Source organism: Lonchura striata, chromosome 33 (genome assembly GCF_046129695.1).
Source record: "Lonchura striata isolate bLonStr1 chromosome 33, bLonStr1.mat, whole genome shotgun sequence".
Lineage (NCBI taxonomy): Eukaryota > Metazoa > Chordata > Aves > Passeriformes > Estrildidae > Lonchura > Lonchura striata.
In genome coordinates, this window is record NC_134635.1 from 1,104,344 (window position 1) to 1,129,823 (window position 25,480).

Below are 25,480 nucleotides of genomic sequence, written 5' to 3' on the forward strand. Positions count from 1 at the left end.
GGTGGAGCAAAGGCAGAGGCTGGAGGTGACCTCTTGTGTAGGAAGGGTTGACAGTTATCGTGCTGTATCGAGCTGACCATGAGCTATTGGTGAGGTTTAGCACTAATGGTGCTGAAAGTCCCTAGGTTTGTTTTATTGCAGTGTTCAGAACTGTGGCGTGATTTGTTCACATCCACGAACTTCTGAGTGCTTGAGATTTAGACACAGTGGGATTCTTTCTCCAGGAGGAGGGTCTTGGGCAGTGATTCACTAAAGTACTTTTTTGCATGGCTCAGAGGTTTGGAGGTTGCTCACTCTGCCTTTTGGGGGAGAAAACCTTGGAACAAATTTCCTCTTTTAGGGTGGGTTTGAGTATCTGTTACCTGTCACTGAGGAAACTAGGGGTTCAACCAGTGAGTCCCTGTAACAAAGATGGGGAAGTTTTGGCAAATGAGAAACTTACATTGCCTTCTTTCATAGGCAGATTGGTAAGAAAACAGGAATTGGTTGAGATTTGATTCTTACATTATTAAAACTTAACCTATCAAAATAGTAGTTTTTAGAATTCAATCAATTTTTTAAAATCACAGAGTTGAAGACATTTAAATTAATCTGAGCGTAGGTATAGCAGATGTAATTGCCGAGGTTGCCAACATGTCCAGAGACATTTCTGATTTTGCAACTGTAGAAATAATTGAGATATTTTATCAGAGAGGCAGCAGTAAGTGGTGACTAAACCACTGTTCTGCAGAAAAATGCCTATAAGGTGTGCAACTCTGCTTTTTATTGAGTTCCATAACTTTGTTCAACTAGAGTGCAAAAAGAAGATCAGTGACTGTGGTGTGATACAGGGCAGTGTGCTGACAGTGGAACTAAATAGGCCAGTGTGGTTCTTTGCAGACACGTCCAATGTGCAGTGATCCCAGGTGACCTTCTCTCCTGAAACTCTTGACTCTGTCTTCTCATGCAGGGCAGTGGTTGAGGCTGTGCACCGGCTGGATCTCATCCTTGGCAATAAGGCAGCTTATCAGGATGTGTTCAAGCCAGAGAACATCAGCTTGAGGAACAAGTAAGTTGGGCAGCATGCTTGTGTTTTGTGTTTGGCTGGGGAAAATCTGGGAGAAGCAACACGTGGAGCTGTTGAATCTGCAGTTTTAATGTTTATTTGGTTTGTAGTGCACCTGTTAACCTGGGATCCTTCTAGGTTTTGGAAGCAGAAACTGGATTTCAGACCTGTATTTGAGCAGTGCAGTCCATGGCTTTCCTGGATGTCATTGATAGAAATAAATTGTCTTTGTGTTGGCCAATTGTTTCCTAGTAATAAAAACTGGGGGGCAGAAATTTCTTACATGTGTGTAAAAATCTTTTATCGGGGTAGGGGTTGCTGAGCGAGGATGATTATTCTTACTAATTTTTTAAGCTGTCAAGCCAATTCTTGTCATTCTTGCACTTCAGGAAGTCACACTGATGGCCAGCTGAGCCCAGAGGGCACTGGTTGAAGTATGTGGCTTTTCCTGGTGCTCTTGTGTGGTAGTGATCCAGGCTGTACCATCACCAGATGGCCTGGCTCAGCCATTGTAATGGATTCAGATTTTCCTCTTCTGTGCTTCTGTAGTGGCAGCTGTGTTTGAGGCTGCAGGGGCTCACTGAGAATGCTCTACTCTCTGTCCCAGGCTGCGGGAGCTGTGCGTGAAGCTGATGTTCCTGCATCCAGTGGATTATGGAAGAAAAGCAGAAGAACTGCTCTGGAGAAAGGTTTACTATGAAGTTATCCAGCTCATTAAAACAAATAAAAAGGCAGGTATCTGTGGCTCTGGCATGAGAAGGTCTCTAGCTGTGCAGTGGATGAGGCAAAGTTTAAAGCTTCATTTGCTTGGAGAAGGTGTGGTCTGAGCCCAGAGTGGGGAGCTGGGCACTCTCAAATTCCTATGGAGCTGCCTTGTGCTTTGTCTGGCAGTGAGCAGTTAAGCACTAACCTGCCATTGCAGAGGGCATTTCAACAGAATTTGCTTATTTTTTCTGTTCCCCTTTTCCTAAGACAGATCTCTCCAGGCAGAGTGATTGTTTTAAGAGTCTTTATCAGTGCTGATTGTTTTTAAGAAAGTTGATCACTGGAAGATCCTCAGTGCTCTTTGATGCTATAAGCTCTCCTGGCTTTCCAGGGGTCTGAGTGCATTTAAGGTGCTCTAAACAAATACTTTGATTTTATTTATTTGTTTTTACAATTATTTCTCCTTGATGTTGACCCTTAGTAAATACTACTAGGGGGAACACGGTTGAGCAGGAGGAGGTACAGAGCTGTACAAAACGAATCAGAGCTGAGTGTCTTGCTTCGCACTCAGTAGAGCTAAGCCTAAAGCGTGCCCGAGCTGCATTAACGTGCTCCTTTTCCTTCTCCCAGCACATCCACAGCCGCAGCACCCTGGAGTGCGCGTACCGGACTCACCTGGTGGCTGGCATCGGCTTCTACCAGCACCTCCTGCTCTACATCCAGTCCCATTACCAGCTGGAGCTGCAGTGCTGCATCGACTGGACACACGTGACAGACCCTCTCATAGGTTTGTGCTCAAGGTCTTTGGTTCATGGGCAAGGCTGAATCCCCACAGGTGACTTCCTCTTCACAGCATTCAAGATAATTTTTTTTTTCCCTGATTAGCAAGGTCTCTGTTTAGAACAGACTGTCCTGCTTTCTTTTTTGTCGCACTTTTTCTTTTAAATAATACTAAATTAGGGAAGAAAGAAAGGTTTCTAATAGAAAGGAAACAATGTGAGAAAATTCTTTAGTAAAAGTGTCTAGTAATGGCAGGTTTTTATGAAAAACTGAAGAGTACTGTTGGCTGTATAGAATGTTTTTAAAAGCTTAGTTAAAGCAGACAAACAGGGGTTTAGGTTTTTGAAATCAACAGATTTCTGTCAGTACATCCTGTTCGCTAGATGTTAGACTCTTCCTCCTTTTGGTGTTTCTTCTGTCTATGCTCTTTTTACTGTGTGGCTTTTGAATCTTGGAATGAGAACACAGGAAGGCCCCATAGTTCATGTTAGCTGGCCTGTGTGACCTCTGCATGGCCTTAGGTGCAGGGAAGTCTGAGCTATTGTACCTGTTAGAGGAAGAAGAATAAGAGTATTTATAGTCCTGAAACAGCTCAAGACTGCCTGTGCATTCACATCCTAGATTGTCTTGTAATGGTCTGCTCTCCTTTGCCTGGGGTTGTACTCAGTGCCCTCAGGGTACATGTTTCTGTTGTGGAGGGAGTCCAGGTGAGAAATTGAGCTTTTTTTTGTGAGCTGTATTAGCAAAGGTTTAACTGGTGTGCTTAAAGGTGGCAGGGGACAGGGCAGCAGCACTTGGCTAAGGGAAGTTAGTGTGTCTTCAGCAAAAGAAGGTTTTACTTGATGGGATCCTACTCTTAGTTCTGGGAAATGGTGGTATCACTATTGCCTTCAAAATGTTGGCTTAAAAGGCAGATATTTTTGGCAAGTGTTGCTTTTAGAAGTCTATCTCAGTACTGCAGAATTAATAAATCCTCAATACGCACATTCCAGGTGGGTTTATACCCTGAGGGGTGATTGCATATGAAGGGCTCCCCTTGTTCAGGTTTCTTGCTGTGTTTGGGCTCTTCATTTAAAAAGATGCTGCAGGTGAGCACACTGAAGAGCAGAGAAGTAACTTTTCCTATCCAGAAAAGATGGATCTGAAAGGATCTCGTATGAACCACAGATGGAGGTGAGCACAGCTTTATGGTTATATGAATGGGAGCAAGAGGATTCAGAGCAAAAAAAGGGGGAGTGAGTCCAACAGTGTATGTGGTGACAGATTGAAGGCTGTGTATTTGTACAGTGTGGCTTGTACAATGCCTCTTGGTAAGTGGGAATAGCTCATTGCAGCCTCCAGATTTCATGTCCACCCTTTTAGCCTCAGTCTGGAGGGAAGTGGAGTGCAGAATGGGTCAGTCTTCAAAATCTTCTTTGGGATTCCTGCTTGAAGGAACTTCCTCTTCCATCAGGTGTGAGTCCTTGGCAGCAGGAGGACTGAGGCCAGCCTGGTGGCCCAGCAGCAGCGGGTGCTCTCCGGAGGGGACTTGCAGCAGCCTTTGCCTCCTGGTCTCTGGCTGAGCTGTGGCCTGGTTGGGCTCTGCCCAGGAACTGAGTCACATGTGATGACTTCAGTTAGTTCAGATCAGCTGGCTGCAGCCTTCCTCTGTTGCTCTTGACACTTTTCACTGCCTGTTGCTCTTCTATTATAAGTTTAGTATAGAATAGACAAGATTATTTCAGTGGGAAGGGACCTCTGATTGTCCAGTCCAACTGCCTGAGCAACTCAGGGCTGACCAGAAGTTAAAACGTATTGTCAAGGACATTGTCCAAATGCCTCTTAAACACTGATGGGTCTGAGGCATTGACCAGCTCTCTAGGAAATCCATTCCATGTGACCACCATCTGGTAAGGAGAGGCTTCCTCATGTCCAGTCTAAACCTCCTTTGATGCATCTTTGAACCATTTCCATGTGTCCTATCCCTGGATGCCAAGGAGACTGGCACCTTCTCCTCCTTAGGAAGCTGCAGAGAGTAGTGAGGTGTCCCCCCAGCCTCCTCTTCTCCAGCTTGGACAAGCCTGAAGTCTGTGGCCTCTCTTCCCAGGCTGTGCCTTCAGCCCTGTCACCAGCTCGGTTGCCCTTCTGAACCCACTGCAAAGGCATTGTTGTCCAGAGGCAGTTCTCCCTAACTGACTCTGGCTGCCCTGCCTACAGCACAGATTTCTGTCCTAGTTTTTGCTTGTTTGATTTCTTCCCTTTTTGGCTGGTCAGTCCTAATTCTCCATCTTGGTCCTGAGATAACTGAGTTTGTTTCTGTGTTCAGTGTTGGAGAGGGTCTGTCCCCATTGTGTGTTGGTGTCCAGAGCCGGTGCTCAGAGTTTGTTCTGGCTTCCAGGGGTGTGGTCCTGCTCCCATAAAAGCCTCATTAGCCATGCTAATGAGATCAGCTGTATTACTTGTGTTCAGTGCTGTGTTAATGTGATCACAGGATCATATAGACAGGAATTGGCCTTTGTCCTGTCACGGGACAGCAGATGGAGTCAGGTCTTTGTGGCAGACCTTACAGACATGTTGACAGTCATTTATTTCAGTGACTGGTGATGGTGCAGTGACACACACTGCCCCATCACAAGAGAATCCAGTGGGGAGTGGGTGAACAGCAGAGTCTGGAAGTATTTTTCTGCATTTATTTTCCACATTTTGAGCAATTTTCCACACTTTTCTGCATTTATTTTCCACATTTTGACAAGAGTGACCCAGTGGTGCTCTACAAGATGGTGCAGCTGGCAGTGAGGTGTGACCATGGAGGATTTGATTTGCGTGTCTTGGGCAGAGACATGGGTGGCTTGGGTGTCCTCTCAGCAGCCTCTACCAGTGCTCTGAGTGATTGTGTGTTTGCTCGTAGGCTGCAAGAAACCCGTGTCTGCATCAGAGAAGGAGATGGAGTGGGCACAGATGGCCTGTCACCGATGTCTGGTTTATCTGGGAGATCTAGGTAAGGACAGCATTGCAACTCAGGGCAGCCTTTAAAATGGCAAAAAGATGCTGCCTGGACCCACCATGTGAGGCTGTTGCTGTTGGTCACCAGCCAAGGTTACTTGCACGTTCTGTTTCCCTCTGATACCTTTGTCACAGACTGCAATAAGCTGAAATCCTCATGCCTGAACTGCTACAAGTTGCAGGAACTTTGTATTTGGTCAGGTAGATGAGGAATTTGCTGCTGCTAAGCAGCTGTGGCCATGGCTGTGAGAGTGGAAGCCTTTGCTTTCATTTACATCGTTTTGAGAGTACGAGGGATTAAAGAGAGTTCAGTTCAGACTGCTTAGTTGTGACTTACAAAGCCACTTCCATCACCACCAGTGGGACTGAAAATCAGATTTAGGCAATATTGCATCAGTCCAGAGTTTTGCCACTGCAAAGCCACATTGTCATTGTGCTTGGCTGTGTGACATCCTTTCTATAGCAGGCATGACTATCCCACAGTCACGACCTCCTGAAGTGTGTGGTAATTGTGTCAGCTTCTTGATTGTGAGCATGTGGGAGTAAAGGCAGGGGGAAAACAGCTGTGTGGAAAGCAGCTCTTGGAAGTGTGGTGCAGGTACACATGTCTGATGCTGCAGCTTCCAAGCTGGTGAAAGCTGTTTGGTATTAGTGTTGCATATGAATCAGCCTAAGAATGGCATTGCAAATAAATGTCTTGAGGGGGTAGTAGGAATGACTTACCTGAGTCGTGGGAGAGAAATGTGCTCACCTTTTCACAGTGCTGTCACCTAAGGTTTCCAAAATGCCTATATTTGTCAAAAAAAAAAAAAAGGGCGAGTGAGAAAATAAATGAATAAAGTTCAGTCTAGCCACAGGTATTTTATTAAGTCAGCCGACTTGATTTCACACCCTGCTGTACAAGAATATAGTCTGAGGTACAGGAAAATGGAACACAACTCTGAGCTACTTCAGGAATAGATGAATCAGCACTTAGCACATGGAGCAGAAGAACGTTTTCCTTTTGTTCATGTGATGTTGCAAGTGTGGTAGGCTCTGCCCTTGGCTGGAAAGGGCAGGAGTTGTGCTGTGTGGTGTGAGCAGGTGAAAGAAGTGTTTCAGACAAGCCTGGCAAACCCTGTGTGTTTCAGTGTTTGCCAAGAGCAGTTCTTTGGTGGATTTGTTGACTTGGCCAGTATTTCAAGTTTTGTGGTATTTTTAATAGGGAAGCTGCTGCTCTGCAGCAGATGCTGTCTTTGGGTTTGTGATGCATGGTGTGTGGTTTCCTTTCAGCTCGCTATCAGAATGAGCTGGCAGGTGTGGACACGGAGCTGCTGGCTGAGCGATTTTACTATCAAGCCCTTTCTGTTGCACCACAAGTTGGTGAGTAACTTACCATGAATTTATAGTTGTTAAAATAATGTTGCTGCGATATAAGAACAATGTAGTGCTACACTGGTTAGGTTTATATCCTGCAGCTGAGAGAGGACTGCTTTTATCCTCTGGTTAAAGTTGCTTCCTTCAAGAACTTCTTTTGCTGGGCTTTTAGATTTTTTTACTGGATTTTCTCTGTCTCTGCTGGGAGGTTTTCAGGTGATTTTTCTTTTGCTGGCAAACCAAACAGAGGAGCTAAAGCCAGGGTGCTCTTTACCAGTGACCTCACTGTATTCATCTGAGAACCTCTGAGAAGCTCAGACTTCCCTGGCTGTGGTGATGCTGTACCTCTGGGCTAAGCACAGATCCAGCTCTCCATTGCCAGGAGCAGAGCATTATCAGTCACCTTCCCCTTTTATCCATGAAAAAAAAAATCTCATGTGCTGCTTCCTCCTTCAGAAGTGCCTCCTTCTGGGAACACATTTGTGCTGGAGTAGAGGGCGTGTCATACCTTAAAGTGTGTGATTCCAGCCAAATGTTCTATACATGCTGTATTTGCAGAGTTCTCACTATTTGAAAGGCTGGTCCCAAATAAAAGTGGCAGAAGTTTCTGCACTACAGGAGCTGCAGTAGAACTCTCAGATGCTGATAAGATGATGTCTCTGTCAGGGAATATGGAGTCAAGGCCACACCACTCTTAATACAAAGGAGGAGGTGTTGTTTGCTCTTCTGTCTTACATAGATAACTGGCACAAGGTGGGGAGGATCTAAAAGCTCTGTAAAATGGAAAACAGACCCTGCATGGTGGAAGAATTGAGTAGTCCAGACCTTTGTACTACAGCTGTACTACTCTTTGTGTCTCCTGGCTTCCCTCCTCTGTGGAAATGTAGTGAAAGGGAAAGGATCTCCTTTCTAGCCAGGGCCATTGGAGAATTCCAAGTAAATTCCATTACCCCTCTCCTTCCTGACAGGAATGCCCTTCAACCAACTGGGGACATTGGCAGGGAGCAAATACTACAATGTGGAAGCGACCTACTGCTACTTACGCTGGTGAGTTCTTGCAGATCTGCATGTCCTGAGCAGGGAAGCCTTGCACTGCTGCTGTGGGTGCCAGATCCTCTTCTCCTTACTCTGAACTTGGCACTGTTTTTGGCAAATGAATTTTAGGAGAAGGGAAAGAGGTGGGTTTGGTTTGCCCTTGAGTAGGACTGGTAGTAATAAGAGTGAGCCTCGGTCAAACCAAACCAAACCAAATGAAACCAAACCAAACCATTGTGCTACCTGTGCAGGGCTGTACCTGGAGGCCTTTGCCCAAGCTCCTTGTGTGAGCCAGGCTGGAAGTGGGTTGGAGATGCTGAGGGAGGCACCCTGTGGTGTGGGCTGGTGGAATTCCTGGCCTGAAGGCACTGATTTGAGAATATGTGTTAAGCAGGGCAGGCGGAAGCTGTGAGGTAACTGAGGTGCAATTCCCAGCCATTGGTGGGAGTTTAGTGCCCAGCATGTTCAGACCAGCAGCACTGGGTACCTGTCCTCATGCCTTGATTCCTGAATAACTTGCTAGTGAGTTAAAGCCCTAAAGTGTGAGCAGCCTTGTGGAGAAGTAACTTTGGCTGTGTCCTGTTTGGTGCTTTAGCATCCAGTCTGAAGTGTCCTTCGAAGGTGCCTATGGGAACCTGAAGCGGCTGTATGACAAAGCAGCCAAGATGTATCATCAGCTGAAGAAATGTGAAACCAGGAAGCTGTCTCCAAGCAAGAAACGGTAAGAAGGGAAAGAAAAGGAGAGGTGCAGGCTGAGAGTTTGCAGTGCCACTAGTGTATCCTCTGGGTTGAGAGTAATGCCTTTGTGGGAAGTGGAGCTGGTAGATGGGCCATTTCAGCACGGTGACTGTTGCCAAATTTTGAGAGCCCCACTCTAGATCCCAATCTTGCTGTCTTGGGTAATAATTTCAGGAGAAAAGCTAAATGCTAGCCAGGTGTAGAGTTTGCATTGAGAGATTTTTCTCACTCTTCTCTGGAGTTGGGGTTGGGGCATATTGGTGAAAGTTGGCAGTGTATAAACTTTCTTGTTTCTCTCCAGTTTCATCAGAATGGACTTTTCAGTTGAGACCTGATTTACCTAATAGAGCTCTGTCAGGTGCCATGTCTGTGATAGGGCACCTGCTTTACAGTGTTTTCTCCTCCATCTTTTTTAGAGGAAAAGACATTAAGAGGTTGCTGGTGAGCTTCATGTACCTGCAGAGTCTTTTGCAGCCAAAGAGCAGGTAATGTTATGGTAGATTGTATCTTCTATTGACAATTGACAGTAGCAGGCACTCAGAAGGGATGGTTTCTTGTAAGACAACAGTGCCTGTGCTGAGGCTTTTTGCCAAAAGGCCCAAGACTTTGGACTGTCCTTGCATGGAGCATGAAGATTGTGTTTCCAGGGGAGGCTTAAATACCAAAGAGTTAAATACTTGGTGACTTGTCTAAATCAAGCCAGCCTGAGTGCGTGCTGAGCTCCTGGGCCTTGCAGCTGTCTGTGCTGTGCCTTTGGTGTTTGCTTACCCCATGCAATCAGCAGATGCTTTTTCCTGGCAAGTCCTGTACTCGGGCTGATGGGACAGCAAAGAGTTGCTGTCCACACATGTGTGGGGCTGTTCTCTGCACTTAGAGGTCTGTAACCAAACACCTTGGTCGACAAAACACCAAAACCTGATTGTGTTGGAATAAATGGGAAGCTTTGTATAGCTGTGTGATTTTGGGCTTCTAGATTTTTTTATTGGGTTTTCTCTGTCTCTGCTGGGAGGTTTTCAGGTGATTTTAAATAAGTCTCTTACTGCTTGAAACAGAACAGGTGTTTTAAAGGGCTTAGATACAAGCTGCAGTTAAATTCATTGTGGAATGGTTTAGATTGGAAGGGGCCTTTTGGGAGTCTGGTACTTCCCCAAAGTAGTGTTCACTGTGAAAGTAGATGCAGATGTGAAGTTGGATGAGCTTGCTCAGAGTCTTATCACACTGAGTTTTGACTGGATCCAAGGACAGAAATCCCACACTGGATCCCACACTTTCTGGTCCCCTTTCCAGTGTTTGACCACCTTCACCATAGAATTTTTTTCTCCTTGCATCTAATCTCTTTTTTCTTTTCTGTAGTGTGTACCCATAATTTCTCTTCTTTTTGCGGTGCACCATTAAGGAGAGTCTTATTCAGTCCTCTGTAATCACCTATTTGGCATCTGGAAACAGGAGACAACCCCACATGCCTTCTGTATTTCAGGCTGAACAAACTTGATTCTCTTTGCCTCTTCTCATACATCATGTTCTCTGCTCCTCTGCTGGACTAAATCCAGTTTGTCAGTGTGTTTTGTTTGGTGGTTCTTTTGTCCTGTGGACCCAAAGACCAGATACAGTGCTCCAGATGCCACCTTGTGAGTGCATGGAGGAGGAGAACAAGTTCTCAACCTGCTGGCTCTGCCCTTGTTTGTGCAGCCCAGTATGGGATTGGCTTTCCAATACTGCCTTATACTGAGGTGGAACTACAAGGCTCCTCTAATATCCACTCAACATGTATTTAGAACATAAGAAGTTTGGGATTTACTTTAGTTTCCCAAGCACAGTTTCCCCTGAAAAGGCTTTGCTGGAAATTTCACAAATAAGTCTGTTTTGTAACTAGGAGGCTCCTGCAGCCCATTGAATTGATCTCATGGCTTCCTTTGAAGGACTGAACAGCTGTGGAGGATTTTGGAATATTCTGGGCAGCAGGAGAGACGTAGGAGGAGGAAAATCTGAGTCCCATGTGTGTGACAATGTAATACTTTTCACTGAGCAGTGCATCTAGAACTTTTGCTCCCATTAGCATTTAAGTGCCTCATGTATCTTAATGGCCACTGCTGAGCTCCCAGGGGAAAATTAATCTGGTTTTTGGTGACCCATCTCTAAGTATTGTTTTAGTTAAGCAGCTTTAAATAGGAAATCATAATCAGATTAATGTCACTTACTTCCCATAGCTGTTGTTGCCTGCAGTATATTCCCTGGTGCTTCATCCTGCCTAGTGCTAAAGGCCAGCCAGACTGCCAGTTTTGTTTCAGTTTCTGAGCAGACATGCCAGGAGCATAAGTGTTGAGTTAATAATTCTTAATTATTTTTCACTCTTTTTAAGCTCTTTGGATTCTGAGCTGACATCTCTCTGCCAGTCTGTGCTGGAGGATTTCAACCTGTGCTTGTTCTACCTGCCCTCTCCGCCTAACCTGAGCTCAACCAGTGAAGATGAAGAAGAATATGACAGTGGCTATTCCTTCCTTCCTGATCTCCTGATCTTTCGCATGGTGATCATCTGCCTTATGAGCGTTCACAGCCTCAAGAGGGCAGGTAACCAGTGCTTTGTTTGGAAATTTCGTGGTGAGCACCCAGCAGCACAGTTAGGCTGGAGATGCTGTCTGCACTGGTGTAGTGCTCACCTCCTCCATCTCACTGTGCTGTCTGCTTGCAGGTTCCAAGCAGTACAGTGCAGCCATTGCCTTCACACTGGCTCTCTTCTCTCACCTGATAAATCACGTCAATATTCGCCTCCAGGCTGAGCTAGAAGAAGGGGAAAATCCTGTCCCAGCCTTTCAGAGTGATGGCACAGGTAAGAGAACAGAGACAGCAGCACCTGGGTCCCCCAGGTCACCTGCCTACAGGGCTGTCTTTCCCCTGTCTGCCCTTTCTCCCCTGGGCATGGGTTTTGTAGTGCAGAGGTGTTATTGATCTTTTACGTCTGGTCTGGAATCCCCAAGATGGTTGATGTGCTGAGTTGTCTCTTCTTGTATGCTCTTTCTGAGTATCTGAATCACTGCAGGATGGACATGTTTTCTTTATAAGGTGATTGGTTTCTGTATCTCTTGGAAGTTCATTCATCATCTCTTTATCCCAATCTGAGATTTTATTCTCTGTCTCTGTTTGCTGTTGTTTACTGGCTGCTTTCCTCCTCCATGAGGAGATGATCTCAGGTAAAACACCCGGGCTGAGTGAGGCAGAAGGGGCAGAGTGGGGCTGACAGCAACAGGCCCTCTCAGCATACCTCAATTCTGCTCAGGCAAGGGTGACTCTTGAATTGCTGGGGGATTTTTTTGAGCAGTAACTAAAACTACTAAGCCTTTTCCCTAGAAACAGTCCATTGGCAATACCTCACTGAATGCAGGGTGAGGGAGTTTCTGGTAAAAGCAGCAATGAACGACCCCTCCTCTGCAGGTTTTGAAGCTGTCATAGTGATCCAGGGCTGCTAGAAAGGTTCCATGCATGTTGGTCAAGAAAGAGATTGGGTCAGGACAGTGTAGTTACAGAGCCCATGTCCCTGCTCTGCTCAGTGGGTCACTCAGCTCTGACTGTAGAAAGCTGAGGAGGAGCATTAGAATTCACCTGTGTTCTATTCTGGTTTTTCAGCCTTGAGCACTGAGGCTGCCTGGTAGCAGAGTAGCCCAGCTTGGGCAGTAGAAATCCTGGCTTCCCAGGTGCTTTGAGAAAGTGAATCTTTCTTCTGGGGGTGGAAGACGCAGATGGAAGTGATGGCTGAAGTTTGCAGCTCTGGTTTCCTGGATCCAGGGCTGGCCAGCAGCAGCCTGAGGAACACACTGTAACTTTAACTTGCATTCTCCCTGTAAATGCAGATGAGCAGGAGCCACGGGAGGCTGTGAACTCAATTGAGAAGGAAGCTGAAGCTGAGTTGGCCAATCATCAGCCCAGCGAGGAGCAGCGGAAGAACGACTGCAAGAAAAGCAAAAAGTACTCTCGTCTGTCCTGCCTGCGCCGCCGCCGCCACCCCCAGAAGGTGGATGAGAGCGACCTGAGTGAGGGCTTTGACTCTGACTCCAGCCAGAGCTCCATCAAGGGCAGTGATGGCTCAGAGAGTGGTTCAGAGAAGAGCGATGAGGAAGCAGAAGCTGCTTTTGATGTGGAGACAGACTCTGACATGAACAGCCAAGAATCTCGGTCTGACTTGGAGGACATGGAGGATGAACCGGGTGAGGAAGGAGGCAGCCAAGGCAAAAGTGGGCCCAAAGAGGCCCTAAAAAACTGTGTGGATAGCAGTGGGCTGGGGGACTCCAAGAGCCCAAGCATCTCCAAAACTGAAGCTGTAGATCCAGCAGTCAATGGGCCAGCTTCCCTGAGCACTAATGATGCAAGCATAGCCAGTAATCTCCAGGCCATGTCCACCCAGCTGTTCCAGACCAAACGCTGCTTTCGCTTGGCTCCCACGTTCAGCAACATCCTCCTGAAACCCAACAGTGAACCACCTGCCTTGAAGGGTGGGATAGAGAGCAAGCCATGTGTCAATGGAGATCTGGAGAAGCCCAGCTTGGCAGAGCAAGGTAAGGGCCTTGTTATTGCAATTATGTGTAGAAAACTGCAAATTATAGCAGTCTGTTTGCTAAAGTCACCATTTCCCTTGGTGCAAGCTTTCCTTTGGTTAGATTTGGAGGAGCAGGTTGCCCAAGTAGTGGGCAGGCCTTGGGTTGGAGATGTCCTGACGGAGGAGCTTTACTTTTACATTGCCCAGCATGCAGGAGTATGTGCACTGGGCAAAGGAAACACCTGTGGCCAACCAGGGTTACCAGAACAACTACTGTTCTGCAGACTAAATGCTGAGCAGCTGTGATAATCACGGGCTCACAGGCTAGTTTGTTTGGAAGGAACAAACTTCCATGTCATTTCATGCACTCTTGCACTAGGCTGCTCCAACCTGACCTTAAACACTTCAGGGATGGGGCAGCCACAGCTTCTCTTGGCAACCTGTACCAGAGCTTCACCACCCTCACAGGGAGCAATTTCTTCCTAATATCACATTTAAATTTGCCTTCCTTCAGTTTAAAACCATTCCCCTTTGTCCCATTCAGGACTTTGTGAAAGTCCCTCACCCTTCTGGAGCCCCTTTAGGCAGTGGAAGGGGCTCTGAGGTCCCCCTGGAGCCTTTACTTCTCGAAGCTGAACACCCCCAGCTCTCCCAGCCTGTCTCCAGAGCAGAGGGGTTGCAGCCCCTGGATCATCTCCGTGGCCTCCCCTGGACTCACTCCAGCAGCTCCTTGTCCTCCCTGTGCTGGGGACCCAGAGCTGGAGGCAGCTCTGCAGGGGAGGGTCTCAGCAGAGCAGAGGGGCAGAATTTCCCCTTCACACGCTGCCCACGCTGTTGGGGACGAGCCCAGGACAGTGTTGGCTTTCTGGGCCCCCAGTGCACGTTGCCACGGCATGCTGAGCTTCTTGTCAACCCATCCCCCAAATCCTTCTCTGGGCTGCTCTCCATCCATTCTCTCCCAGCCTGCGTTTGTACTTGGGGGTGCCTCAATACAGGTGCAACATTTCTCCTTGCCTTTGCCATTCCTTCTGGGGTTGGCACAGACCCAGCTTTCCAGCCTGTCCAGGTTCCTCTGATGCCATCCCTTCCCTCCAGTGTGTGACCCCACCACACAGCTCAGTGTTGTCAGCAAGCTGGCTGAGGGTGTACTTGATCTCAGTGTCTGACACCAGCAAAGGTGTTAAAAAGTGCTGGTCCCAACCCCTGAGGATGCCCCTTGTCACTGCTCTCCACTTGGACATTGAGCTGTTGGCTGCAGCTCTTTAACCATGACTATCCAGCCAAGTTGTCATCGACTAAGTGGTTTATCCATCAAATCCATGTCTGTCCAGTTAAGAAACAAGAATGTTGTGCAGGACAGTGTCAAATGCTCTGCATAAATCCAGGTGGATGAGGTCAGTTGCTCTTCCCTCATCCTCCACTGCTGTAACCCCATCGTAGAAGGTAAATGAATTTTTCAGGCATGAATTGCTATAGTGAAGCCATTTTGGCTCCAGAGGATGATTCCAGCAGGTATTAAAAATTGCATCTTCCCTTTTCCCTTTGTGAAATATCTAATCAGACACTTACTATTGCTTCTGGTGTCAAGGCAGATGAGGGACAGGAAGTTTTCCATGAGATGACAGATTATCAGCCCAATGCTCACGTAGAAGTTTGTGTGGGCGATGTGACTCAGGTGCATGTGAGAGGTGTTGAGGGCCTCTCTGTGACCCCCCAGATGTGCCTCACTGACTGTTGCATGCTGAACTCCTGGGAGCTGCACAGCAGGTGGAGCTGCTGTGTCTCCTTCACCACTCAGCTTACACAGCTGAGTGATGTTCTGGGCAAAAACAGCTGGAAAGGGAGATCTGATAGACTACAGGGAATTGTTTGTGTTCCACATAAAACTACTTGGGCCTGTTCAGTCTTGTTTTTCATTCCTCCCAACTTCCCTGGAGCAAGGAAACATTCTACATCCTGCTGCCAAATCCAGCTGGCTACAGTACTGGCAAAATTCAGGTTTTGCCTGGGCCAGCATTTTAAGGCACAGTATTAGATCATGTTAGTGTTGACTGGCTCGTGACACTGCTCCATGGCCACATGAAAGAGATGGGTGTTAAAGGAAGAAACAAATGGGCTTTGGTCTGTTTAACCTTTCCCTCAGTGGTTATGTCGCTGTTTCAGCTCCAGGAATGTGTGACCACAATACCTTTACGGGTGTAGAAAATGAGAGATGGAATGAGTTCACTGTGTACTTTTTTGCTTTGGGCTCTCCTCATGTGTGCTGTATCCAAACTGCTTTTTCATGGTGTAACACTGTCAGTGGTGGGCTCTGAATAAATCACTCCTTGTGATTCTGAGGGTTTGTGGAATGCCCATAGCTGTGCTCATAGGAAACAATGGTAGCACTGGAAATGAGGGTCTGTAAAACGTGTGGGTGATTCCCACACTGACCTCAGGTCACTTGTGTCACACGAGATTCCACTGGCAATGCCTTTGAGATCCTCAGCTCTGGAGAGATAGAAGAGTGCAAAGGATATGTTCAATATTTAAAATTCTCTGACTCACAGGACAGCCCTGCCATTTCCTGCTCTTGCCTGGCTCGAAGCTGGGAGCATGTTGGCCTCAGGGCTCAGTTCCCTGCAGGAACTGCTCTGGTCCTCGTGCTGGCATGTGCTGCCCCACTCTGTCAGCATGGAGGCTGCTGCAGAGGTTAGGCATTGGTCAAACCTTCACAGGGAGATTTTAACCCTCTTATCCCAAGGAAGAAGGAGATGCAGGGGTGATACACTCTAGAGACTGCTTTTGTGAGGATGTGTGGAGGCACCTAGTATTTCAACTCTGCTATTGCCAGCCCAGTTCTGTTCTGATACCAGCAGGGCTTGGCATCTCAGGGGGTTTAACAGCTGCCATCTTGTGCTTGCCTTTGTTTTCCAGATGATGTGTCTGACTCAGAAGAAAGTATTTCAAGTAACAAATCCTGCAGAAATGAGCGATCCCTTCAGGAGAAGTTGGAGATTGTGACCAATGAAGGGCTGCTGCTTACTGTCAAGGTGTTCCTGGACTGGCTGAGGACAAACACAGACCTCATCATTATGTGTGCTCAGGTGGGGATGGTGTCAGGGCTCTCTACAAGGTTGTGTCAGCTTCCCTGAGGTGGTTGCAGCCACGGCCCCAATCCTGAGCAGAGGGTGATGTTATGTCCCCCAGCAGCTGAATTAAGCTAATCTGAGCCTAAAAAGGATGGTGATATTTACTCTTCATAAAATATTCTGAGTGTTGTGGGATACTGGAAGGCCTAAGCTGCCTAGTTGTTGTATGCATCTGTCATGACATTTTCTATGACCTTTTGTGTTCTGTTCCTGCAGAGCTCTCAGAGCCTGTGGAACAGGCTGTCTGTACTCCTGAACCTTCTGCCTTCAGCTGCAGACCTGCAGGAATCAGGTACTGGAGAAAGAAGTGGAAATGTCATGTTTCACCAAGCCTAGTCATCAGTAATTCCCAGGGTGTGTGAGAACTTAGGGAGGGAGATTTCCAAGTAGCAGTTTTTATAAGCACAATAGGAAGTAAAACGTGCATGTGTTGTTTTTTTTTGTTTAAACACCATTCCAGTTAAATACTGTCCCATAGTCTTTCAAATCATGTAATCATAGAACATCCTGAGTTGGAAGAAACCCCTCACCTTGCTCCAGGATTGAGTTCAACTCTGGTCCTGACAGGACAACCCCAAAAATCATACACAAAAATGCATTAATGTTGCTGGCAGCATACTGAAACACTGGCACCAGCATGTGAGAATCCATGTGTGGCCAACAGGAGTGAAATAGCAGGAGTAAGGCTGTGATTTTGCCATGGTAATCCTGGAAAATAGTTTTGGAGCTCAAACTGCTCATAATGTGCTCTCTTCAGGGCTGAGCCTGAAGTTCCCAATGTTTTATGAGAAGGGGAGTTTAAACACAGTTGCTCATTAGTTGGAATAGGTGGGGAAAGCTGTCCCTCCAAACAGGGGATTTCCCAGAATCCCCTGACAGATTGTTTGGGAGAGTTGCTCTTTATATTGTGAGTGTTCTTGTGGTTCCTCTTTAAGCTGGTGCTCACAGAACATGTTTCATTAACACCTCTGCCGGTGATCATTATAGATCATGTGCCTTAAAGCAGTTCTCCTCTTAGCCCCACCATCAGTTGTTTTGCTCTCCTTCTTGTCCCTCCTCTCCAGGGCTGGCCCTGTGTGATGAAGTCAAAGACATCCTGAGTGATGCTGAGCTCCCAGACCTGAAGGCCAACCTGCTGCTCCCGGAAGATGTGGCCCTGCGCAATCTCCCCCCTCTGAAAAATGCACACAAGAGGTTTAACTTCGAGCAGGATCGGCCCATTTTCTCAGCAGTTGAGGAGGTGAGTTGGGATAAATCCTGAAAAAAATCAGATTTGGATTCTTGTGATATGTGGTTCCTTTTCCTAGCACTGAAGGCTTGAGCAGAGGTTTCTGGAGCAGGAGTGGCAGCGTGCTGCTGTTTCCTAAGATTTCCTTGGGTTGGGGAAGCCCCAGACTGCTGGCACCCTTGAACCTTCTGGCCAGCTGCAGCCTTTCCTGCAGTCTCTGACTTCAGAAGAGATCAGAATCATCCACCAGAACTGGGCATTTAATACTGGGTCCTGCCTTTTCCAAAAGTGTGAGCTGCAGGTGGGCGCTGCCTCAGGCCACACCGTGGCTGTGGTGGCTGGTTGGTGACTGCTGCTGCTTCCTTGCAGTCTGTCGTGCGGATCTGCTGCATTCGGAGCTTCGGCCACTTCATTACCCACTTGCAAGGCAGCATCCTGCAGTTCAACTCAGAGCTTGGGATCTTCATCAGCATAGCACAGTCAGAGCAAGACAGCTTGTTGCACCAGGCCCAGGCTCAGTTTCACATGGTGAGTTCGTAGAGGTGAATGAATTCTCTGTATTCTCTGTTTCCTGTTGCTTACTATTAGGTCGTAATTATAATCACAGATATCTGGGAGGAGATGAAAGTTCTGCTCCTTAAAGCCATTCCAGTGTCCCCTTTTCACTCTGGAAGTGTATGCTATGTCAGCTGGTGTGTTTCCTGCTAACTGATATGGAAGTTTGGTTTTGCAACTAGGCTGCAGAGGAAGCTCGTCGGAACAGGCTCATGAGAGACATGGCTCAGCTTCGTCTGCAGGTAGGAGACACCAGTTCCAGCCTGAAAACCAGCAGGGTAGTGGCTGGAATGTCAGAACCTGGGAAGGGAAGGGGGAACTCTGCTCCTGTTCCACACAGAGGCAGTAAGTCCATCCTGCATAGATGGAAGTGTAGAGGATCTCAGGCTGGAAGGGATTCCATAAGAATCACAGAGTCCAAGTCCCTGCTCCTCACAGGGCTACTTTAAACTGAATGCCCAAGGGTGTTCAGCCACTCCTTGAGCTCTGGCAGGCTTGGCGTGACAGCCACTTTCCTGGGGAGCTTCTTCCCCCTCTGAGGGAAGAACCTTTTCCTAATGTTCAGCCTGAAGTTGCCCTGATGCAGCAATGAAGCTAGAAATGAAATGTACCATTTCCTCATGTCCCATTGCTAGTCACTAAAGAGAGGAAGTCAGCATCTCCTGCTTGCTGACCCTCTCAAGGAGGGTTTAGGCTGTGATGGGGCAGTCACCCTCAGCCTTCTCTTTCCCAAGCTGAGCAAACTGACTGACCTCAGCCACATGAGGCCTTTCTCCATCCTGGTCATCCTCCTCTGGACACTGTCTGATATTTCAATGCCCCTCTTACATCAAGGTGCCCAAACTGTTCACAGTACTCGAGGTGAGGCTGCACTGGGTAGTGCAGAGTGAGATCCTCTTCTCTTGCTGACTCTCTGCTGCATGCAGCCCTCTAGTTCTATGTGCTTGGAGGTTGGAAGGGCCTGGTGGAGCTTTGCAGGGCAAGTCTTGCCCTGTTTGATGTGTGTTTCAGAATAAATGTGAAGTGAGTGTCTTTGCACGTGTGTTTTCAGCTGGAGGTGTCTCAGCTGGAGGGAAGTCTCCAGCAGCCCAAGGCACAGTCAGCCATGTCTCCTTACCTTGTTCCGGACACCCAGGCCCTCTGCCAGCACCTGGCTCTTGTCAAGCAGCTGGCCACCAGCGGGAGGTTCATAATCATCATCCCTCGAACAGGTATGGGGACTCCACAGCAGGTAACTGGCAGTGGCTGCCTGCCCCTGTCCCTTCTGTGCTAGGAGCAGGCCCCAGACGCCTGGGTGGTGGCTTTCCCTCCTCCTGCTCTTATCCTTCACTTCATCTGGAACAGTTGCAACACCCTTTTGATGTGTTCTTTTGGAGCCTGTTCTGTGTGTGGCCCATGCTTGAGATTTTGACAGTGTGTCAGAAGAGCTGAGAGGAGAGAGGTTCTGTTCCCTCCGTGCCTCTCCGGTGGCAGCTGTGCATTGGGCAGTGTTCTGTGGAATGGGGAGTGCTTGATGCCTCTGGATTGGTTTGCAGAAGTAGAACTGTAAACAAGATGGTTTTTGTTCTTTGGTTTTTTTCCTCCTGTTAGTTATCGATGGCCTAGACTTCCTGAAAAAGGAGAACGCCGGTGCTAGGGACAGCATTCGGTATCTGGAGGCAGAATTTAAAAAGGGAAACAGGTGAGAGCAGGAGAGGGGTGGGTTTCCCCTTGTTTTTGGAAGGGGTGGGCTTTGGGTGGGAGCAGGCTGTGGATCCCTTGAAGCAGAAGGAGGAGTGGGCCAAGGAAAAGCCAGACTTCAGGAATGGGAAGGCAGTGAAGGAGCAGATTCAGCAGCTGGTTCTTCAGATGTGCTGGTAGTTGCTGCTCAGCTGCGAAGTACAGCTGCTTCTGAGCAATGGTGGAGTTGCATCTCTGTTGCTGTATAAACTGGAGCAGTGACCTTTGCTACTGCACTGAGAGTGCTGGAAGAGCTGGATTGTGCCCGGGTGCTCTGCAGAAACACAGCTGAAAGGACAAACTGCATCTCTGGGGTCAGTGTCAGGGCTGGTGGGCTTGAGACGTGGTGCTGAGAGCACCATGTGGGAATGGTGGTGAGGCAGGGAGGTGATCAAAGCGATTCACAGAGGATTCCTTGCATGGACCTTTGGGTGTTAGGTTTGGGTTGGTGGAAGCCCTGCAGCAGCCAGAGGAGCTGCTGTGGAGCACTGACTTTAGCCTGTGTGATGGTCTCCATATGAGCTCAGAGACTCTGCTTTCTCCTTAGGTACATTCGTTGCCAGAAGGATGTTGGGAAGAGCTTTGAGAGGCATAAGTTGAAGAGACAAGATTTAGATGCCTGGTAAGATTCAACATCTGAAGGTGTCTGAGCCTGGTTCGCAGCAGGCAGGTGGCTTTGGGGAGAGGTGTTAGCACTGGGATCCATTGCAGAGCTTGTTCTATGTGTGAGTAATGATGACATTCCTTGGAGATAAGGACACACACCTGTGCATGTTACACAAAGCACTCTGTGCTCAGAAAGGTCTCAGAAAAGTCCTTAATGGGAATATGAAAGCAGCCCTGCTTCCCATTTATTGTCCTGAGCAGATGTGGTCTTTGTGCTGACCTTCCCCTCTGTTTCTCTGTTCTGTCAGGAATCTCTATAAAATACTGGACAGCTGCAAACAACTGACAGTGTCCCAGGGCAGCGGAGAGGACGACACCACAGGAATGGTCACCATCATCACGGGCTTCCAGCTGGAGGACCCGAGCTCCTTCTCAGTGCCCATGCAGGTCAGTAGCTCTTGTCTGGCTGAGCTGAGCCATTCTGCCTCCTAGCAAGGATATAACATGATCAATTGGCAAGAGATTTTTTTAAAATGTCTTTTTGCTTTGGCTAATAACTGGCCTGATTTCCCCAAAGTTACTTTATTTGTTGAGATTCCTTATTCCCTCAAGGCTTCGTTATTTTGTGATACAGAGTATTGTGGGGCAGATGAGAGAATTTAATTTCGTGTCTGTGCAAGCCTCTTGTACCAGAGCAATGAAAATTGGGAGGATTTGGCCTTCCAGCTGTGCCAGGCTGCTGGAGAGTCCCCAGGCTGGGAATGGCAGCTGTCTTGACAGGGCAAGTTAAAATTTAACCATCTGTTTTGTCTGTGTTTGCTTGCAGTCTGCCATCCAGGCAGCCGCCAATGCCAGCATAGAGATAAAAAATGTTCTGGAGTTCTACAAGCAGTGGAAAGAGATGGGCTGATGGTCAGAAAGGCATCGGGTTGGTGAACCTTTCTCTCCCCCTCTCGCAACGTGCAGCGTCTGAACGAAGGAAACAACAATCTGGGCGACACTTACGACACGAAGAAGCAGCAGCAGCAGCAGCAACAGCATCAAAAATACCTACCCAAACAAATTAAAAAAAAAAATCCAAAGTGGGCACGCACACTGACACCCTCCACCTGCATCCTGACCAGACGGCTGTACAGCTCTGATGGCGCCAACTGCTCTGAGAGAGGCCCCTCGGTATGGCCGGGGCAGAGCTCTGCCCTTCTCCCAGTCGGCAGAGATGGGCAAGAGACAGGCAGTCCTTCATCCCCCTCCTTCCTCCCAAAGCTTGCTTGGCCAGCAGAAGCAGGCTGGTGGTTCAAAGCGTGGACTTCACTTCAGCAAAACCAAACCAGTGCAGCAGAAACGGAACCCTCCGGCTTGGGAAAGAAGATCCAAAGAGTGTTTTGCTCTTGTTTGGCAATCTGGGGACAGGAAAGTGGATAGTATTTCTTCCCCCCCGCCCCCCTTTTGAATTAATTATTTTTCAAGGGTTTTTTTCTTTTTAATTTTTAGTTTTTATATATATAAATAATATTAAAAAAAAAGAAAAAATAGGAGTTCCTTTGGGGTTTTGGATGCTCTTCCAACATCAGAAAGAAAAGGAAACACTCTATTTAAAAGGGGGGGGAAAGCTCTTAATATAATTTTTTTTGTTGTAGAACAAGCATATTTATTTCCTTTCCCAGGCCCCCATGGAGCGGGCTCAGTGCAAAGGGATGTTGGCCTGTGAGGAGGGAGCAGCCTTGTGTTGCACTCCACTCTCCCTGGGAGCTGCACGCTCCACCATGCTGCTCCAGGGATGCCACAGGACTCTGCCTCCATCCCCAGTTTCTCCCACTATGCATTAGACCTTGGAGAAAAGGAGGAATCTGGCAGAACTGCTGAATGAGAGAGAAGAGCCGGGTGGGATTTCTACACCATTAAGGCTCAGATGCTTGGCTTGAGCACTGCAACACTGGGATGGAGCAGATGTCTCCAAAGGACCCAAAGCCTCTTTTTCATCTTTTCTTTTTTTCCCTTTTTTTCCCCACTAAATCTTTCAATAGGGTGTGGAGGAGGAAGGAGAATCTCAAAGCCATTATCTTCTGCTGGTTGTTCAGTGCACCACTGCTGCAATGCTGTGCTAGAGATGGTTACAGAGCTGGAGCGTTTGTGTCCCCCATTCTCGCGTCCTGGGCTGGCAGAGGCTGTCCAGGAGCTCCGAGCTCACGGACTGTTCCGTGCTTTTGGCATCCCAGACAGGAGGGCTGGTGCTACCTGGGCAGGTGCTGGAAGAGCTGGTTGCCCAGGTGAGCTGGGAGGGATCCTGCAGAGCTCCATCCTGGCAGCATCTCAGGCAGCCTGCGTCTGACACGCCGTCACTTGGCCGCTGCTCGGACAGGAAGCTGCAGGTTGCTCGCAGGGCAGCAGGAGAGGGGCTGGGCAGTCTCTTCATGCTCCCTCTTGCCTCTTTGTGCCCACGGAACAGATGTCTCCATCCACATGAACCAGCAGCAGCTATGCAAGTACAAACCACTGGAGTCTTCTGTGTTCTCACATGGGCCAGCCAGAAACTGCTACAGCCAAGAGAGCATAACATGAGAAGCTGAGTCACATACTCCACTCTGTGCAGGCTCTGAGCATGGTGTGTTGTACTGCAGGATGTTCCTTGTTTTCAGGTAAAAACTAAAAATACCAGCACAAGTACCAGAGGATTCCTTTCTCTTCCAGTTCCAGCTCCTTTACAGCACAGCAGAGGGAAATGCCAACCTCCATGGTACAGCTGGTCCATCCTGGAGGCTGACAGGCTGGCTGTGAGGGACGGGGGCTTCCCTGCAGGATCTTCCCTTTTACAGCTTCTCCTGAAACTCACAGTACTCTGCTTGGCTAAGCCAAGAGAAGGTCATTTGCAGGACAGCAGGTCAGAGACTCTGGCACACCTTGGGGATTCTTGGAGATCTGAGATGGGTTGTGAAGCTCCCAGTCACTCTTTCCTCCAGTGGTTTTATTTGAAATAATTTGTTTGTGTAGCTCATTACTTCTGTCTGATGGGGTGGAAAAAGAGAAGGGAATCTCCTTGTGGGACTGTTCTTGAGGTGAAATCCTCCTTGTCTGGTGGGGGGCACAGAGAGTTGATGTGCTCTGCTTTTTCCTGCTGCTGAAGAAACCCCCCCAGTCCTGTCTGCCAAGCAAGCAGAGGAGTCTGGAGGTCACTGAGGCTGAGCTCGGTGTGTTTGTCCTGAGAGCCTCAGTGTCACCCTTATGGCTGCACTTGGGGTTGGTGAAGAGAAGCATTGCTGGGCTATGGTCAAAGCAGTGAGGAGCTGGGAGCAGTCTTCAGCTTCACCCCGGGTCGAGCATTCCTTAGGTCCTGGCTGGATCTTGAGGGGAGAGAAGAGCAGTACAGGTAAAGCAGCAGGCCGGGGGGAATTCCTGTCTCACTGGTGGCAAGTGTTTCAGTTGATGGCAGATGTTTTCAGTTCTTGCAGCTCCCACAGCCCTGCAGGGTGCAGCTGGGAGCCAAGTGCTGCACAGTTGGGCAGGCTGAGGAGGAGCTGTGTTCTGAGTCACTGAGGCCTTGTGTGGGCAAGGGATCCAGTTTAAGAGCAAAAGTAAAGAAATTAATTTTCTATAACCAGGGGCAGTGGAGCTGCTGTGAACCCACATGGGTTCACATGGCAACAGCAGGGGCTGCTCACAGCTACCCCTCAGTCACTGCTCTGGTCCCCTGAGGGGTTGGTTTAATATTCCAAAATTTTGCATATGTGAGAAAGAAGCCCTCAGCATGCAATGGGGAATCCGGATTATCCTCATGACACCTTCCACTCTGGGCTGGATGGGGAGGGATTGTGACCTTTAAAAAGGCCACCTGAAGGGTCCCTGTGCTACCCTTTTCCTATCCAGAGCACTGTGCTTGAGGACCTGGTGAATGGTTTTTGGATTTGCATCCCCAGTCAGAGATGCCAAGAGCTGAAAAACTGGGAGGCTTCACAGTGTGAGAGCAGTGTGGCTGCAGGGCAGCCTTGGGGAGATGGCATGCAGTGTCCTCCAGCAAGCCTGGCCTTCTGAGGGGGCTCAACATATCATCCCCTGGACTGGGGTGAAGGAAGTCACTTCTCTGCCCCCATCCCAACACTCAGGATGAGCTGGAGTTTCCTCCTTGAACAGAACTGCTCTGTCCAAGGGTCACTGCATCTCTCCCCTGGCATGGTGGCTTGCTGACATGGAATGGGTCTTGGGGTGGAAGCAAAGGGAAGGCTCTGTGGAAGGCTCTGTGCAGCCTGTGGCTGCTGTGGTGCTGCAGTGGGGGCTCCCTGAGAGCCCCCCACCCTTGTCCAAGCCAGAACCGTGAGCTGCCTCGTCAGGAGAGCATCGGGCAGGATGGAGAGGGCAGGCTCCAGCCGTGGCTCTTCCTGCAGTGCTGCTCCTGCACCAGCCACAGGCTTGCCCTGGAGCAGCTGTGAGCCAGTCAAGTAGTGCCTGCTGTGCTGGGAAGGAGAGCAAACAGAAAAACCATCTTGTGGGCTGAAAACAAGAGTTTTCATGTGTTCTGGTGTGTTTCTTGGGTTTGTTTTTTCTCTTCCTTACCACCCTGTTGAGTGGCTCGGGGTTTTTGGGGTGACCCCATGCTGGGAGGACACAGGTCTGTGGTGGCTGAGGCTGGCTGGGCTGTCCCCAAACCGTGGTGGACACAGTCGCTGGTGCTTGTTGGGCTTCTGCTCCATGGTTTCATGGGCTGTTCCAAGCAGGAACATCCTCTGCTCCCATCCTTGCTTGGCTTGAGGCCACCCGCAATGCCTCGGATTTTGTCTCGCATCTTCAATTTAGGGCTCTTTTCCTTCTTGGTGTGCAGCAGGGCTGGCCAGGGCGTGGGCAGGGAGGGCTGGCACAGGGGCCGTGCTGCTGGCCTTGCCGCTCGCAGTGAGGGGATGTAGGTTCGAGGCGAGGGACAATCAACCTCTCCTCAGCTCTCGTGTGGCACACGGGCTTGCAGAGCCAGGGAGGATCGAGGGGACATGGGGCCCAGCTGGGTGAGCAGGGGCTGGGGCTCCCAGCATATGTCTGACCATGGTCTGAGCACAGCAACTGGCTTAATAAAATACCAGATGTTTGTA

General features: G+C 48.6%; 1 protein-coding gene across 1 annotated transcript in view; it reads left to right on the top strand.

Moving 5' to 3' along the window:
* SMG5 (SMG5 nonsense mediated mRNA decay factor) overlaps positions 1-25,480 on the top strand; it is a 30,354-nt gene extending 4,874 nt beyond the window's left edge. Inside the window, exons 2-22 of the mRNA XM_021532193.3 lie at positions 950-1,048; positions 1,653-1,776; positions 2,381-2,537; positions 5,418-5,507; positions 6,785-6,874; positions 7,837-7,915; positions 8,499-8,624; positions 9,058-9,126; positions 11,001-11,209; positions 11,331-11,468; positions 12,487-13,188; positions 16,086-16,255; positions 16,517-16,592; positions 17,365-17,540; positions 17,898-18,056; positions 18,266-18,325; positions 19,135-19,294; positions 19,674-19,764; positions 20,350-20,424; positions 20,717-20,855; positions 21,235-25,480. Coding sequence (XP_021387868.1) covers positions 950-1,048; positions 1,653-1,776; positions 2,381-2,537; positions 5,418-5,507; positions 6,785-6,874; positions 7,837-7,915; positions 8,499-8,624; positions 9,058-9,126; positions 11,001-11,209; positions 11,331-11,468; positions 12,487-13,188; positions 16,086-16,255; positions 16,517-16,592; positions 17,365-17,540; positions 17,898-18,056; positions 18,266-18,325; positions 19,135-19,294; positions 19,674-19,764; positions 20,350-20,424; positions 20,717-20,855; positions 21,235-21,318 — 3,073 coding nt within the window. The 3' untranslated portion in view covers positions 21,319-25,480. The remainder of the gene's footprint in view (positions 1-949; positions 1,049-1,652; positions 1,777-2,380; positions 2,538-5,417; positions 5,508-6,784; positions 6,875-7,836; positions 7,916-8,498; positions 8,625-9,057; positions 9,127-11,000; positions 11,210-11,330; positions 11,469-12,486; positions 13,189-16,085; positions 16,256-16,516; positions 16,593-17,364; positions 17,541-17,897; positions 18,057-18,265; positions 18,326-19,134; positions 19,295-19,673; positions 19,765-20,349; positions 20,425-20,716; positions 20,856-21,234) is intronic.